Source organism: Scyliorhinus torazame, chromosome 22, assembly GCF_047496885.1.
Source record: "Scyliorhinus torazame isolate Kashiwa2021f chromosome 22, sScyTor2.1, whole genome shotgun sequence".
In the NCBI taxonomy this organism is placed as follows: domain Eukaryota; kingdom Metazoa; phylum Chordata; class Chondrichthyes; order Carcharhiniformes; family Scyliorhinidae; genus Scyliorhinus; species Scyliorhinus torazame.
Genome location: NC_092728.1, coordinates 96,466,909 through 96,482,932, shown reverse-complemented (window position 1 = coordinate 96,482,932; position 16,024 = coordinate 96,466,909). Strand labels below are relative to the sequence as shown.

The following is a 16,024-nucleotide window of genomic DNA, read 5'->3' as shown; positions in this document are numbered from 1 at the left end:
GTGGTGGATCCATTGGTGAGGATCATGGCTTGCATGGCATCGTGGAGGACGGTGAAAAAATCTATGGGGGAGAGCTGAAACAGAGGAGGACGCTCCATAATTCTTGCGGCGACTTGTGTCGAAGGCCGTGGTGAGGTCAAAGAAGGCCGTGTACAAGGGTTGGTGCTGTTCCCTGCATTTCTCTTGTAGGGGGTGGAGATTCTGTCCAGTGTGCCACTTAGTGGGTGGAATCCACATTGCGACTCTGGGAGGAGTTCTTCAACCACAGGGAGGAGGCGGTTAAGGAGGATTCTTGTGCTGACCTTCCCTGTGGCCAACAGCAGGAAAATTCCTTTGTAGTTACTGCAGTCACCTTTCTTGAAGGTGGTCCCGATTACGGAGTCTGAGATCTGGCATGTTCTCCTCCATCCAGATAAGGGAAATGAGATCATGTATTTGCACCAAGCTAAGCAATGCAGGCCTGACGGTCCCATGTTCAGCTGTGTTGTTGCTTGAAAAGCTGTTGGCATGCTGCAGTTGATATTTTGCTGTCTCGTTATCTCTCCATCCTTCCCCAAACAAGCCAACTAGGGTTCTGTTTTCTGATAGTTACCCTGTAACCCCTCTTGTAAAAGCCAGAGATGCACATATCTGTGCTGTTTATTTGGCTAGAACAACCTTTTTGCTTGTATGAAGAAATTATCACTTGCAGTGCTATGGAATTGTGCCTGAGCCTGAAGTAATGCCTTCAGGAATGATGGGGTGGAATTGTATCAGCAAAAGGTCTGTCTACTAGATCCAGGATCAAAAAGGTTCGCTCGCTGCTAAAGTTTTAAATTAGTAAATGAACTCATTAATAGCCCTGGTTGGTTTAAGAGAACTGTTTTCAGATTCCAAAACGTTCCAGCGCTTTTTAAATGTGAAATCCTAAATCTTGCTCGTCCCTGGCATAAGCCAACATTGAAATCCGTTGCACAGGAAACTGCCCTGGGCAGTTTAAATGAGGTTTGGAACAATAGTATTGCTATAATCCTGAGCCGTTAATAATAGTATCCATGGGATTAGTTTCATTTTACTGAATTAATTGTTGTTCACCCCTCCTGGCATTTCTTTCGTTTTATGGTTTTTTAAAAAGCTACCATGCAACATCTAATTTTGATTCATTTTCTCTTGTGCACAGAAATTTGTTCTGCCCAGCTTTTGTCTTTTCATAGTTTTGTCCCTCACACGTGTGCTGTAGCTCATTTGTAAGTGCTAATCTGTTAACTTCTTTTACTTTGTGATTCATTGTGCGTTCACAACTCCTGAGAGTCACTGACTCTACACCGAGTGTAATGCACAATCTGTACTGCGTTTCGAAAACTGTTTTATGGCCTAGTTTTAAAGACCTGCAGGGGACAATTTATGGGTCTCGGCCCCAGTCTTTCTAACAGCTGGTGTGCAAATTTGAAGCTCTGTGCATGAGCTGGACAGGATTGTGGCACATGTTCTCACTCGGATGCGACTTGGCACCTTGCATGCTATGATTATAGGTACAGCACGTGTGAATCGGGGTGACAAAGCATCTCCGCGTGCCTCATCTAACATTGCTCCAGCTGATTGAGAACACCAACCAATCCAACATTTGGTGAAACCTTTGCGATGCTATGGTACTTCATAGTTTTTTTATATAGCGAGACTTGTGGCAAGTGGAGGAGTTGAGGAGCTACTGTTGTGTGCCACGCAGGTTAAAAACTCACCTTTGTGGAAGGGGTTGTTCAGTGAATGGTGAAACCAGGGACAATGGTATTGTATTTAATTGCTGCTGTACCCCCCCGCCCCCCATTTGAAATTACTATTTAAGGGTAGTATGTTCATTTACAATAGGGCCATTGTTGAATTGTGACTGTTGGCACAGGCAGTTGGCTATTATGTGCTTCATAAATGTAATCCCCATGAACCATCAGTGGGTTGTGACCTCATTACCAGCAGAGTGCTTCATCTGTTGTAACACTGTCATGTTGCTGAATGGAAACATCTGGTATAAAATTATCTCCATGTTTTATTATTCTGAAAGGCTTGTTACTTACCCATCTCTACCAAGTGGCTCAGATGTGCACCAAATAGGTATGCCACTGATTGTTTCATTTTTTAAAGTATCTAGTACATTGTGTGGTTTGCGGTTAAAATCTGGTAACCTAGTCGCAGGTATACGAGATCGATACTTGGGTTTTGAAAATTCGTTCACACAGCTGATGAGCAATCTGTTTATTTGGAGAGACATGATTTTGTCGGGTTTGACCCAGGGTAAGCCTTTAAATGACTTGTATGCAGCATTTTATTAAGAGTAAGGACTGAGCCTGTGCCGCTGATTGTTAACTAAGGGCCAAAACTGGACGGAATACCCAAACGCATAATTTACAGAGACCGAGGTGAGTTGCTCGTAAAAGATCATTGCAGGAAGATTTGAAGTGCAATGGGTGAAACAAATGGGCAGAAGCTGTAAAGGAGAAACTGAGTACAAAACTTAAGAGCAGCTGTAACAATTTCTAAATTGGCAACAAGTATCGTACAAAGGAAAAAATAGCAGGGATGGGATTTCAAAAAATGGGAGTAACTAGGTGAATCCTGTAGGAAGGATTTTTATTTGTAAAAAAGAACTCTAATAATTGCTAGCTACATTCTTGTGATTTATGTCTTTGAAAGCATTTCATATCCAACCTCTTGAGTGGATTGATCTTGTACTTGATCTTTGGAGATGCATGTCAATTTTAACAGCTGTGTGTGCGTGTGACGTGAGATATATATTTATATAAAATTATAGGCAGTGTTTAAAATTGGAATGATTGGAAAGCTGCATATGTAGCCTTTTTGAATAGTTATGCAGGCTAATACTTATCACTGCAACACTGGGTCAGCAAATGATTAACTTTGTATTTGGGCAGCACGGTGGCGCAGTGGTAGCACTGCAGTCTCACGGCGCCGAGGTCCCAGGCTCGATCCCGGCTCTGGGTCACTGTCCGTGTGGTTTTGCACATCCTCCCCGTGTTTGCGTGGGTTTCGCCCCCACAACCCAAAGATGTGCAAGATAGATGGATTGAACACGCTAAATTGCCCCTTAATTGGAAAAAATGAATTGGGTACTCTAAATTTATTTTAAAAAACCTTGTATTTAAGTTTCTGACTAAAGGGGGAATAGTATTACAGCAACAGTGCCGCCTGGAAGAGATTGTTCGACCTGCTGAAACTGTGGATGGAGCTCTGCAGCTGATTGCAGACTTTCTGAATTGGTGCAGGAGGTTGTGGTATAGCAGTAGTTAAGGAGGACTCACTTCAGCACCTGCTGTGCTCACACGCTGAACTGCCCAGTCACATCTCTTTAATGTGGAGACCCTGCTGTGAGGTAAATTATCCTCATATCACCTGGCTTGGGTTTAGTTGAGCAATGATGGCTTTTCTCTGTGTCCTGTTGAGCAAAGCTGCTGTATTCTATTACTGAGCCAATGAAGGGTATTGCAGAATAGTTGAGCTGCTGATGGTGACAAGTGGAAACTGAACTTTCTTGAAGCACCAAAGGCAGGAATTGTATCAACTGAGGCAATCACCCTCTGTTACTGAATGCTCTGGTGGAATTTTATACCCTGAGTGTTGACATTCATGGTGCTAGTGTAGAGTAACGTAATTCATACTAAGAAGCATTGTATCTGGATCCATAGCATAAATGTGCCCTGCAAAATTTTCCTACAAGTCCATGTTGGAAAGACCACTCCACTAACTGGTGCACCCTTACCAACAAGCACAAAAGCATCTCTGATGACCCCATCCTTCTGATTTAGTAGAGCCTTCCAGAGGGAATTGGGCCTGGTAGCTACCAGTTGAGCACCAACAAGAAGATCAGCTCAAAGCTTGTTCACAATTTTTGTGTGATTTCCATTGACATTTTTAACATGACTAATATATTAATATTTTCCCCCAAAGCATGCCATGATCGAATTATTGCCTGAGATTTAACTCTTCATACTCCGTTACAGACCTGGTCTCAACACCTGCACTCTGTTTTTCTATCTCCTATCTTAGAATCACTGCAGTGCAGAAGGAGGCCATTCGGCCAATCGAGTCTGCACCGAACCATTGAATGAGCATCTCTACCTAGGCCCTCACCCTATCCCCGTAACCCCACCTAACTTTTTGGACACTAAGGGGCAATTTAACATGGCCAATCCACTTAACCTGCACATCTTTGGACGGTGGGAGGAAACCGGAGCACCCAGAGGAAACCCACGCACACATTTTGTCCTTGATCTTCCGTACCTTGACCACTGAGTTGTGTTTGAAGGAGCAGGCCGAGCTGTTAGAACCACTCTGCGGATGCTCGTATTAAAAAAGATGCATTACTTTTCGCAATTGCACCACCAAATAATTAAAAATGATGAAACTGGAATCCCTTGTAGCTCCTTTTGAAATCCTTGAAGTATAAAGCAGACGAAGCTGAATGGTCTACTCCTGTTCCTATCTTCTGCGTTAGAATTCTCACAACTGGAACATTTGCACAAACACTTAAGCCAACAGTTTTCTAATAGCTGGGGAAAACCTGTGGAGTGATTATAACCTTAGAAGAAAGTTGCAGTGTAATTAATGGCTTCTTACAGCACAGAAATAAAATGTTGATGCCGACAACTGCAAGGCAGTGCATGTTCTGCCAAATTTAATGGCAGAACTCAAATGATTTTTTTTTCCCCCTGACGCTTGGCTGGAGATGGGAAGAGGGCTGGAGATGGAAAGAAGGCTGGGGATGAGAGTGGGGGATGAGAGTGAGGGAAGAGGGGAAGAACGTCAGCTCCTGCTGGCCAAGATCACCTACTTCATGTTTCTATATAGCATTGCCTGCTTCCGTCTCCATCTGAAATTTGAAACTCTTAGTGCCACCAGACTTGACTCTTAATGACCTCCAGGCTGGCTGACCAACCCCCATGCTCTAAACCCCTCCTAAACTTCACTGCCTGTATACTACCTTTACCAGGTCCTGCTCACCAAACTTCCTGTACTTGCTGACATACCCACCAGAGGTAGTGTCACAGTGGTATACAGTAGGGAGTTGCCTTGCGAATCCTCACTCCCAGCCAACTGATGGATCGGTACTCCATGTTGGAAGTATTGGAAGAAATACTTGAGTGGCAACGACCCAATGTACTCTGGATGGGGGAAACTTCAATGTCCATTGAATTCAACTTGATAGCAGCATTATTGACCGAGCTGTCCATGTCTTAAAGGACAAAGCTATCAGGCAGGATCTGCAGCAGGTGGTGAGAGAACCAATACGAGAGCAATATCTACTTGACCTCATTCTCGCCAATCTGCCTGTCGCAGGTGCACCTGTCCATAAGAGTACCAATAGGAGTGACCACTGCACAGTCCTTGTGGAGATTAAGTCCTTTTCATGTTTTGAGGCACCATCGTGCTAAATGGGATTAATCCCAAACCGATCTAGCAACTCCAAACTGTGCAACCATTAGGTGCTGTGGGCTATCAGCAGCAGCAGAATTGTATTTAACCACAAGTCTGTAACCTCATGGCCCAGCATATCTCCCACTCCACCATTACCATCCAAACCTGGTTAAATGAAGAGTGCATGCCAGCTGCACCAGGGATGCCTTAATGAGGTGTCAACGTGGTGAAGATGTGCCACAGGAAGATGCCAAACAGCAGAAGCAGCATGCAAAAGAGCCAAGTGATCCCACAACCAATGGATTAGATCTAGGCTCTGTAGTCCTGCCACATCCAGCCTTGAATGGTGGTGGATTAAGCGCCTCTCTGGAGGGGAGGCTCCACAATGTCCCCATCCTCATTGACGGGGGAGCATAGTACATCAGTGCGAAAGATGAGGCTGAAGGATTTGCAATCATCTTCAGCCAGAAGGACCGAGTAGATGAGCCGTCTTGGCCTCCTCCTCCCCCAGCATCCCAGAATGCCAGTCTTCAGCCAATTTGATTCACTCTGTGATTATGGAGGAACAGCTGAAGGCACAGGACACTGCAAAGGCAATGGGCGCTGGAAGCACCCCAGCCAATAGTACTGAAGACGAGCTCCAGAACTAGCCACACTCTTAGCCAAGCTGTTCCAGTACAGCTACAACACTGGCATCTACCTGGCAAAGTAGAAAGATGCTCTGGTGTGTCATTGTCCACAAGCAGGACAAATTCAACCCAGCCAATTACCATCTCATCATTCATCAGCAGAATGATGGAATGGGTCATTGGTACTTCTCAACCGGCACTCTACAATAACCTGCTCACTGATGTTCAGTCTGTTCTGCCAGGGCCACTGAGCACCTGACCTCTTTACAGCTTAGTCCAAACATGCAAAAGAGCTGAACCCGAGGAAAGATGACAGTGACTGCACTTGACATCAGGCAGCATTTGACCAAGTATGGCATCCACAAGCCCTGGCAAAATTAAAGTCAATGGGAATCGGGGAAACTCCCCATTGGTTGGCGTCATACCTTACACAAAGGAAGATGATTATGGTTGTTGGTTAATCATATCAACCCTATGAGATCACTGCAGGAGCTCTTCAGGGTAGCATCATCTTAAGCTGCTTCATCAATGACCATCCCCACATAGCATTAAATGGGGATGTTCGCTGATGACAGCACAATGCTCGGCACCATTTGCGATGACTTGGACACCCAAGTAGACACTTTACATATGCAGCAAGACCTGGGCAGCCTTCAAGCTTGAGCTAATATGTGGCAAGTTACATGTGTCCCACACCTATATCAGGCAATGACTATCTCAAAACGGGAGAGAATCCAACCATCGCCCCATGACATTCAATGGCATTACCATCTCCAAATCCCTCGCTTTCAGCATCTGGGGGAGAACTACCATTGACTAGAAGCTGAACTGAACAAGCCATATAAATGCTCAGGCTACAAGAGCAGGACAGAGGCTGGGAATTCTGCTTCAGGTAACTCCCCTCCTGACTCCCCAAAGCCTGTTCACTATCGACAAGGCAGAGGCCGGGAGTTTGATTTAAATATCTCCTCAAGAAGCTCAACACCATCCAGGACAAAGCAACCTGCTTGAATTGCACCCCATCCACCACTTCAATATACTCCTTCCATCATTAACAAACAGTGGCAGCAGTGTACTGTACACAAGATGCACTCAGCAACTCACCAAGCCTCCAACAACAGCACCTTCCAAACCCATGGCTTCTGCCACCTAGAAGGCCAAGAGTAGCAGATGCATAGGAACACCACCAGCTGCAAGTTCCCCTCCAAGCTGCACACTATCCTGACTTGGAACTGTATCACAGATCCTTCACTGTCACTGGGTCAAAACGCAAACCCCGTAACAGCATTGTGGCTGTACCTGCTCCACATTGATTGCAGATGTTCACAAAGGCAGCTCACCACCACCTTCTCTGGACTGTTGGGGATGGGAAATGAATGCTGGACTAGCAAGCCATGTCCACATCGCATTAAAGAATACATTTTTAAAAATACTTTGGCTACCTCTCCCCACAACTGGTAAAATTATTTTCCTTATGTTTAAATCCTGGATTTATACATCAGGGCTGGTTTCGCTCAGCGGGCTAGATAGCTGGTTTGTGATGCAGAACAAGGCCAGCAGCGCAGGTTCAATTCCTGTACCAGCTGAGAATTCTGAATTCTCCCTCTGTATCCGAACAGGCGCCGGAATGTGATGACTAGGGGCTTTTCACAGTAATTTCATTGCTGTGTTAATGTAAGCTTACTTGTGACCATAAACGTCCTGAATTCTCTTCCTCTAACTCTGGCCTCTCGCCATCCCTCCACTCTACCTTTGGTGGCTATTCCTTCAGCTGTTTAACATAGAACATAGAACATTACAGCGCAGTACAGGCCCTTCGGCCCTCGATGTTGCGCCGACCTGTGAAACCACTCTAAAGCCCATCTACACTATTCCCTTATCGTCCATATGTCTATCCAATGACCATTTGAATGCCCTTCGTGTTGGCGAGTCCACTACTGTTGCAGGCAGGGCATTCCACGCCCTTACTACTCTGAGTAAAGAACCTACCTCTGACATCTGTCTTATATCTATCGCCCCTCAATTTAAAGCTATGTCCCCTCATGCTAGACATCACCATCCGAGGAAAAAGGCTCTCACTGTCCACCCTATCCAATCCTCTGATCATCTTGTATGCCTCAATTAAGTCACCTCTTAACCTTCTTCTCTCTAACGAAAACAGCCTCAAGTCCCTCAGCCTCTCCTCATAAGATCTTCCCTCCATACCAGGCAACATTCAGGTAAATCTCCTCTGCACCCTTTCCAATGCTTCCACATCCTTCCTATAATGCGGCGACCAGAATTGCACGCAATACTCCAAATGCGGCCGCACCAGAGTTTTGTACAGCTGCAACATGACCTCATAGCTCCGAAACTCAATCCCTCTACCAATAAAAGCTAACACACCCTACGCCTTCTTAACAACCCTCTCAACCTGAGTGGGAACTTTCAGGGATCTATTTACATGGACACCGAGATCTCTCTACTCATCCACACTGCCAAGAATCTTACCATTAGCCCAGTACTCAGTCTTCTTGTTATTCCTTCCAAAATGAATCACCTCACACTTTTCTGCATTAAACCCATTTGCCACCTCTCAGCCCAGCACTGCAGCTTATCTATGTCCCTCTGTAACTTGTAACATCCTTCCGCACTGTCCACAACTCCACCGACATTAGTGTAATCTGCAAATTTACTCACCCATCCTTCTACGCCCTCCTCCAGGTCATTTATAAAAATGACAAACCGCAGTGGCCCCAAAACAGATCCTTGTGGTACACCACTATTAACTGGACTCCAGTCTGAACACTTTCCATCAACCATCACCCTTTGTCCTCTTCCAGCTAGCCAATTTCTGATCCAAACTGCTAAATCTCCCTGAATCCCATGCTTCCGTATTTTCTGCAGTAGCCTACCGTGGGGAACCTTATCAAACGCTTTACTGAAATCCATATTCACCACATCAACTGCTTTACTCTCTTCCACCTGTTTGGTCACCTTCTCAAAGAACTCAATAAGGTTTGTGAGGCACGACCTACTCTTAACAAAACCGTGTTGACTATGTCTAATCAAATTATTCCTTTTCCAGATGATTATACACCCTATCTCTAATAAACCTTTCCAAGATTTTGCCCACAACAGAAGTAAGGCTCACTGGTCTATAGTTACCGGGGTTGTCTCTACTCCCCTTCTTGAACAAGGGGACAACATTTGCTATCCTCCAGTCTTCTGGCACTATTCCTGTAGACAAAGATGACTTAAAGATCAAAGCCAAAGGCTCAGCAATCACCTCCCTAGCTTCCCAGAGAATCCTAGGATAAATCCCATCCGGCCCAGGGGACTTATCTATTTTCACCCTTTCCAGAATTGTTAACACCTCCTCCTTATGAACCTCAAGCCCTTCTAGTCTAGTCGCCTGAATCTCATTATTCTCCTCGACAACATTGTCTTTTTCCTGAGTGAATACTGACGAAAAATATTCATTTAGCACCTCTCCTATCTCCTCGAACTCCAAGCACAACTTCCCACTACTGTCCTTGACTGGCCCCACTCTTACCCTAGTCATTCTTTTATTCCTGACATATCTATAGAAAGCTTTAGGGTTATCCTTGATCCTACCTGCCAAAGACTTCTCATGTCCCCTCCTGGCTCTTCTTAGCTATCTCTTTAGGTCCTTCCTAGCTAACTTGTAACTCTCGAGCGCCCTAACTGAACCTTCATGTCTCATCTTTACATAAGCCTCCTTCTTCCTCTTGACAAGTGTTTCGACTGCCTTAGTAAACCACGGTTCCCTTGCTCGACCACTTCCTCCCTGCCTGACAGGTACATACTTATCAAGGACACGCAGTAGCTGTTCCTTGAACAAGCTCTACATTTCCATTGTGCCCATCCCTGCAGTTTTCCTCTCCATCCAATGCATCCTAAGTCTTGCCTCATCGCATCATAATTGCCTTTCCCCCAGATATAACTGTTGCCCTGCGGTATATACCTATCCCTTTCCATCACTAAAGTAAATGTAATCGAATTGTGGTCACTATCCCAAAATGCTCACCTACCTCCAAATCTAACACCTGTCCTGGTTCATCACCCAGTACCAAATCCAATACGGCCTCGCCTCTTGGCCTATCTACATACTGTGTCAGGAAACTCTCCTGCACATATTGGACAAAAACGGACCCTTCTAAAGTACTCGAACTATAGCGTTTCCAGTCAATATTTGGAAAGTTAAAGTCCCCCATAACAACTACCCTGTTGCTTTCGCTCCTATCCAGAATCATCTTTGCAATCCTTTCCTCTACATCTCTGGAACTTTTCGGAGGCCTATGGAAAACACCTAACATGGTGACCTCTCCTTTCCTGTTTCTAACCTCAGCCCATACTACCTCAATCGATGAGTCCTCATCAAACGTCCTTTCTGCCACCGTAATACTGTCCTTGACTAACAATGCCACCCCTCCCCCTCTTTTACCACCTTCCTTGAGCTTACTGAAATATCTAAACCCCGGCACCTGCAAGAACCATTCCTGTCCCTGCTCTATCCATGTCTCCGAAATGGCCACAACATCGAAGTCCCAGGTACTAACCCATGCTGCAAGTTCACCCACCTTATTCCGGATGCTCCTGGCATTGAACAAGACACACTTTAAACCACCTTCCTGCCTGCCGGTACACTCATGCAACTTTAAAACCTTACTCATGACCTCACTACTCTCAACCTCCTGTATACTGGAGCTACAATTCAGGTTCCCAAGCCCCTGCTGAACTAGTTTAAACCCTCCCGAAGAGCATTAGCAAATTTCCCCCCCAGGATATTGGTAGCCCTCTGGTCCAAGTGTAGATCATCCCGTTTGAGGTCCCACCGACCCCAGAATGAGCCCCAATTATCCAGAAATCTGAAACCCTCCTTCCTGCACCATCCCTTTAGCCACGCGTCCAACTCCTCTCTTTCCCTATTCCTCGTCTCGCTATCACATGGCACGGGTAACAACCCAGAGATAATAACTCTGTTTGTCCTAGATCTAAGTTTCCACCCTAACTCCCTGAATTCCTGCCTTACACCCCTATCCCGTTTCCTACCTATGTCGTTGGTACCAATGTGGACCACGACTTGGGGCTGCTCCCCCTCCCCCTTAAGGATCCCGAAAACACGATCCGAGACATCACGCAACCTGGCATCTGGGAGGCAACACACCAACCGCGAGTCTCTCTCGTTCCCACAGAATCTCCTATCTATCCCCCTAACTATGGAGTCTCCAATGACTAATGCTCGACTCCTCTCCCCACTTCCCTTCTGAGCAACAGGGACAGACTCTGTGCCAGACCTGCACCCCATGGCTTACCCCTGGTAAGTCATTCCCCCCAACAGTATCCAAAGCGGTATACTTGTTACTAAGGGGAACAACCACAGGGGATCCCTGTACTGACTGCTTCCTCCCAGCCCCTCTCACCGTCGCCCATCTATCTTTATTCTTCGGAGTAACTACATCCCTGAAGCTTCTATCTATGACCACCTCTGCCTCCCGAATGATCCGAAGTTCATCCAGCTCCAGTTCCCTAACGCGGTTTAAGCCCAATGTTGTAGATTTATTTCCCGAATCTCTTCTGTATATCCATCTCCTCTCTCCCAAGAGACTGTTCTTAAACTCCTCTCTTTGACCAAACATTTGTTCACTGATTATATATCTCCTCCTTTGACCTATTATGGGCGAGGTGTTTTCAGAACCCCAAAATATATCATGGAATTCAACCAACCTCTCCCTTTAATGGATTTGCTGCTTTTCCTAGCACACGGCTTTTTGCCTAGATGTGGGATTACAATTATGGACACGTGGGTTTTTAAACACAAAACACTTTATTCCATGAACTCAACTTAACATCTCAAATAGACATTGGATCTCTTAACACCCCTTACTTCAAAGATAAGTCCGAAACTTTGGCAACAGTAAATAACTCCTTAAAATGTTCCTTCAAACTTCCAAGAGACTTAACACCTTTAAACAGTATCACATCAGGTTAAAGGATATATATATTTTCTGTAGAATGGCAGAGATATATTAGCTTGGTTGTTTTCAGCTCCAGCACCGTGCTTTTTTCTTGCAGCTCTCTGGACGCACACAGACACACCCACGCTGCTTTCTCAAACCTGGCTTTCTCCCTTCTAAGCAGATCACAGCAAACCAGAACTTCTCAAGCTGCTGTCTCAAACTGGCTTTCTACTTTTAAACTGTTCTCCGCAAAACCAGCCAGGCATTTTTTAAGCTGCAAAACCCAACTGCAAAATGGCTGAACCTGAGCTCAGCCCCACCCACTCTCTGACATCACTGTTTTCTTAAAGGTACATTGCTTAAACGTCCATGTCTTAAAGGTACCCTCACATGACAGACCTGAAGACCATTTTTGGCTCGTGACGCCTCTGGTGCCCCTTGATGTTCTCTACATTAATGCTATCATAGAATTCTACAGCACACAAGATGGTCATTCAGCCCACTGTGTCTGCAAAGGCTGGCTCTGCAGAAGAGATGTAGCTCCACTCCTCTTTCCCCAGAGCCCTGCAAACTATTGTAAAACGCTAAAAGCTTCTCCTCAAACTCAATGCTCGGAGATTGTTCAATTTCTGGGCCATGTGGTTTGAGTGTCATAATTTGTTTCGTTCTGATGTGTCCAATTTAAAATCTGTAACTATATGGCATACTTGGTATAAGTATTATACTCGTATGAGTATAATAGACTTATCAAAATAAGTAACGAGGAAATGGGGTGTTTCAGGAGTGGCATGAAAGGATTTTGACAGGTGTCTCGCTCCTGAGAAGCCACCTTCGATTAATTTGCATGTATTCTTAGGCAACTGAATCAAAATGGTCCAGTCTGTGTAAACCTAGCTCAATTCAGCCACCAGCAGATAGTTGACGGGCCATTGTCTGCACTTCCCCTTGATCAGTATTCTGCTTTGATTCTGAAGAAAGAGACTGCAGTACTTGTAGGAAATACTTATCTACCAAAATTGCTGTCAATTCAGTGATGTAATTTGATATCCACATATGCACGGCATCTGTAGGGGAGGGAAGGGAAAGAGGAAAATATATAAATTGAATGAAATTGATTGGATAACTGTTACAGTATGTGTGGAACAAAAGGATTGGAATAAAATGCTGACAGAGATTAGTTGAGGGAGTAGTGTCTTTGTTTTCCCACTCTACTCTAGACCTAAAATATCCAGTGTGTCTGAAAGGTATTAGTGGTTCTTGCGCCAGTCAAACCTGTTCCCAAGTGAACAGGCCTTCGATATGGAAGAATTGTTTTTTACTTTTTCTGTATTTTGTCATATCAACCACTAATTGGACCGAACAGGTGGCAGGAGGGTGAAAGATGATTACGGCATGACTAACCGGTATTCTCCCAAACAACTTTAACATCCACCTGAAAGATGCCTGGTGGCTGCGGAGGTTGGAGGGAGGCCGATTGTGTTTTTTTAATAAAAAGTTGTTTTTCTCCCCCCCCCCCCCCCCCCCCCTCAAAGGCATTTGCGCTTCACCATCTGTTTCTGGCTTCAGCAGTGACCTCAGTCGCTGGTTAAGCCCTGGAGGTTATTGGTGGCAAAAACCGTTTCTCTGCTTTTCCAAGGAAAGGAGTGGAAAGAGCCACTGGGATGGTGGCCTTGCTCTGCCTTTGATTTCAGCATTGCTATTGTTTACGTAGCAATTGGAAATAAAACTTGTTTAGGTCAATGACATCAGCAAACCCCACTCAAATAAATGATTGCTCTGAGCTCCCACTATCGCCGTAAGGGTAGTGTATAGAGATCATAGGAACTTGGGCATTTGCATTCTGCTGCGGTGTAAAATAATTTATGATGACTTGCACCAATGAAGCGCTGGTGGCTGTTTCTTTTCCCATGCCCTCACCTTGCCCCCCCAAAAAGCACAGCAATAATGCTCACTGCATGTCCAGAACAAGGTTGAAATTTGTCTCCTACCAGTTTTTCAATTCAATTGATTGCAAACCATACTTGTGATTTTTAACTTTTTAATAAAATTGCCATCACTGCAATGCAAATTTCTGGAATAATTTTTATTCCAAATTATGATCCGTTCAATTAGGAATCTTATTTTTTTATAAGCTTAAGAGTACCCAATTTTTTTTTCCAATTAAGGGGCAATTTAGCGTGGCCATTCCACCTAACCTGCACATCTTTGGGCTGTGGGGGTGAACCCCTTGCAGCCTCGGGGAGAATGTGCAAACTACACACTGACAGTGACCCAGGGCCGGGATTGAACCCGGGTCCTCAGCACCGTGAGGCAGCAGTGCTCACCACTGTGCCGCCCCCTCCAATTAAAAATCTGAAGCAGGAAGAAATCTTAAACTTGATCCATAAATAACGGTTTTCGCCATGTCTAAGTGTCTCTCCTGTCTCGAGTGTCGAGCATTGCAGGTTCCAATTGAGCACAAAATCAAGGTGGACCATGCAGTACTGAGAGCAGTGCTCCACTGTCAGAGGTGCTGTCTTTCAAATAAAGTACTGCCTGCTGTCTCAGCTGGATGTAAAAGATCCAGTGTTACTATTCTGAAGAAGCATTGGGAAATTCTCTGCCATTTCCACATACTGTAACAGGTATCCCTTAATGAACAGTACAATAACCAATTATCTGGTCATTATCACATTGCTGTTTATGGGACCTAGCTGTTGTTTTCCTTCCATTACAGTAGTGTAGGTAACATGGTTTGGGATGTTCTGAGATCATTAAAGGTGCTATATAAATGCAGGTTTTTTTACGGGAGTTTTTGTTTGTTGATCTCGTCGCTACATTACAAAAGCCCATACATTTGAACTAAGTCGATTCATATTGAGTTGGCGCGGAGAATCTGTTGATCTTGTGGAGTATTGGGTCCCCAGCAATGCTAGTCATTCTTCCTCGTTGTGACATCGCCAGTATAGGAGATTCAATGTGGTTGTCCAAATTTCGCTTCCCGCAAGGAAGAGTGAGAGAATCTGGGCAAATCGTGGTTCGTGAGGTAGTCTTGAATGCTGAGTGCTGCGTACCATGATTGTGGCTTTGTCATTAATTGTCATGTTTGGAAGGCAGATCTATAATGTGTATGGAAAAGGGGAAGAGATTGAGAGTGAGCGAGTGAGAGAGACCTGCTGTGGCCATAAGTGACCAGGCTCAATGCGACAAATGGCCTCATCCTGTCTGTACACCAAGGTTGTCAAGTGCGAACTCCTCAGCTTCATTGGGTCATTTCTCACAGCACTTCTGCCCTCTTGCCTTTCTTTCTTTCTTCCTTCTGCCCTGCCCCACCCCAATGTTCTGTTCCATGAGAAATTGATTAATTTTTCTGAATCATTGCACTGGTTTATTGTAACGTGCCATGCTTAATTTTGCAATTTTGGTGCCTGGTAAGATTACTTATAATCCTGTTGTTTTTACTTCTCCTCCTTTATCAGCTCAGGCCACGGGAACTGCCCCAGGGACTCCGCAGCAGAGCTCACAACCAGATTACAGTGCAGCCTGGGCAGAATATTACCGACAGCAGGCAGCGTACTATGGACAGGCCACACAGCAAGGGCAGGCCCCTGGTCATCAGGTATGCAAGTAGCGCACATTAAGCATTACCATGGTGATTATGGCACAAAGTCTTGGACTAGTGGAGTAGGAGGACACTGGTAATGCCGGTTATCCCCCTCAGTCAGATTTCCTCCCTAAATCTTTCTGCTTCTCCACCTATTTCCTCAAAGATGTTCCTTATCCCTCTTTGACCATGATTTTGATCACCTGTCCGAATAGCCCCTAATGTGGCTGTGTAGTTGATAATACTGCTGTGATGTGCCTTCAGGCATTTTATTCATTTGTGGGATGTATGCACTGCTGGCTCGGCCACCAGTTATTGCCCATCCCCAATTGCCTTGGAGAAGGTGGTGGTGAACTGCCTTGAACCCCTGCAGTTCATGTGGTGTCGGGACAACCACAGTGCTGTTAGGGAGGGAGTTCTGGGATTCCCCCTCCCCCACCCGCTGT

At 45.2% G+C, this 16,024-nt stretch overlaps 1 protein-coding gene across 6 annotated transcripts in view; it reads left to right on the top strand.

Moving 5' to 3' along the window:
- Positions 1-16,024, top strand: part of fubp3 (far upstream element (FUSE) binding protein 3) — a 109,279-nt gene that overhangs the window by 89,958 nt on the left and 3,297 nt on the right. For 5 of the 6 annotated variants that reach the window (XM_072488671.1, XM_072488675.1, XM_072488673.1 and 2 more), the window contains one exon: positions 15,454-15,593. In XM_072488671.1, coding sequence (XP_072344772.1) covers positions 15,454-15,593 — 140 coding nt within the window. Of the gene's footprint in view, positions 1-4,035; positions 4,113-15,453; positions 15,594-16,024 lie in introns of those variants that run through there. The other variant, XM_072488674.1, reaches the window with a different exon arrangement.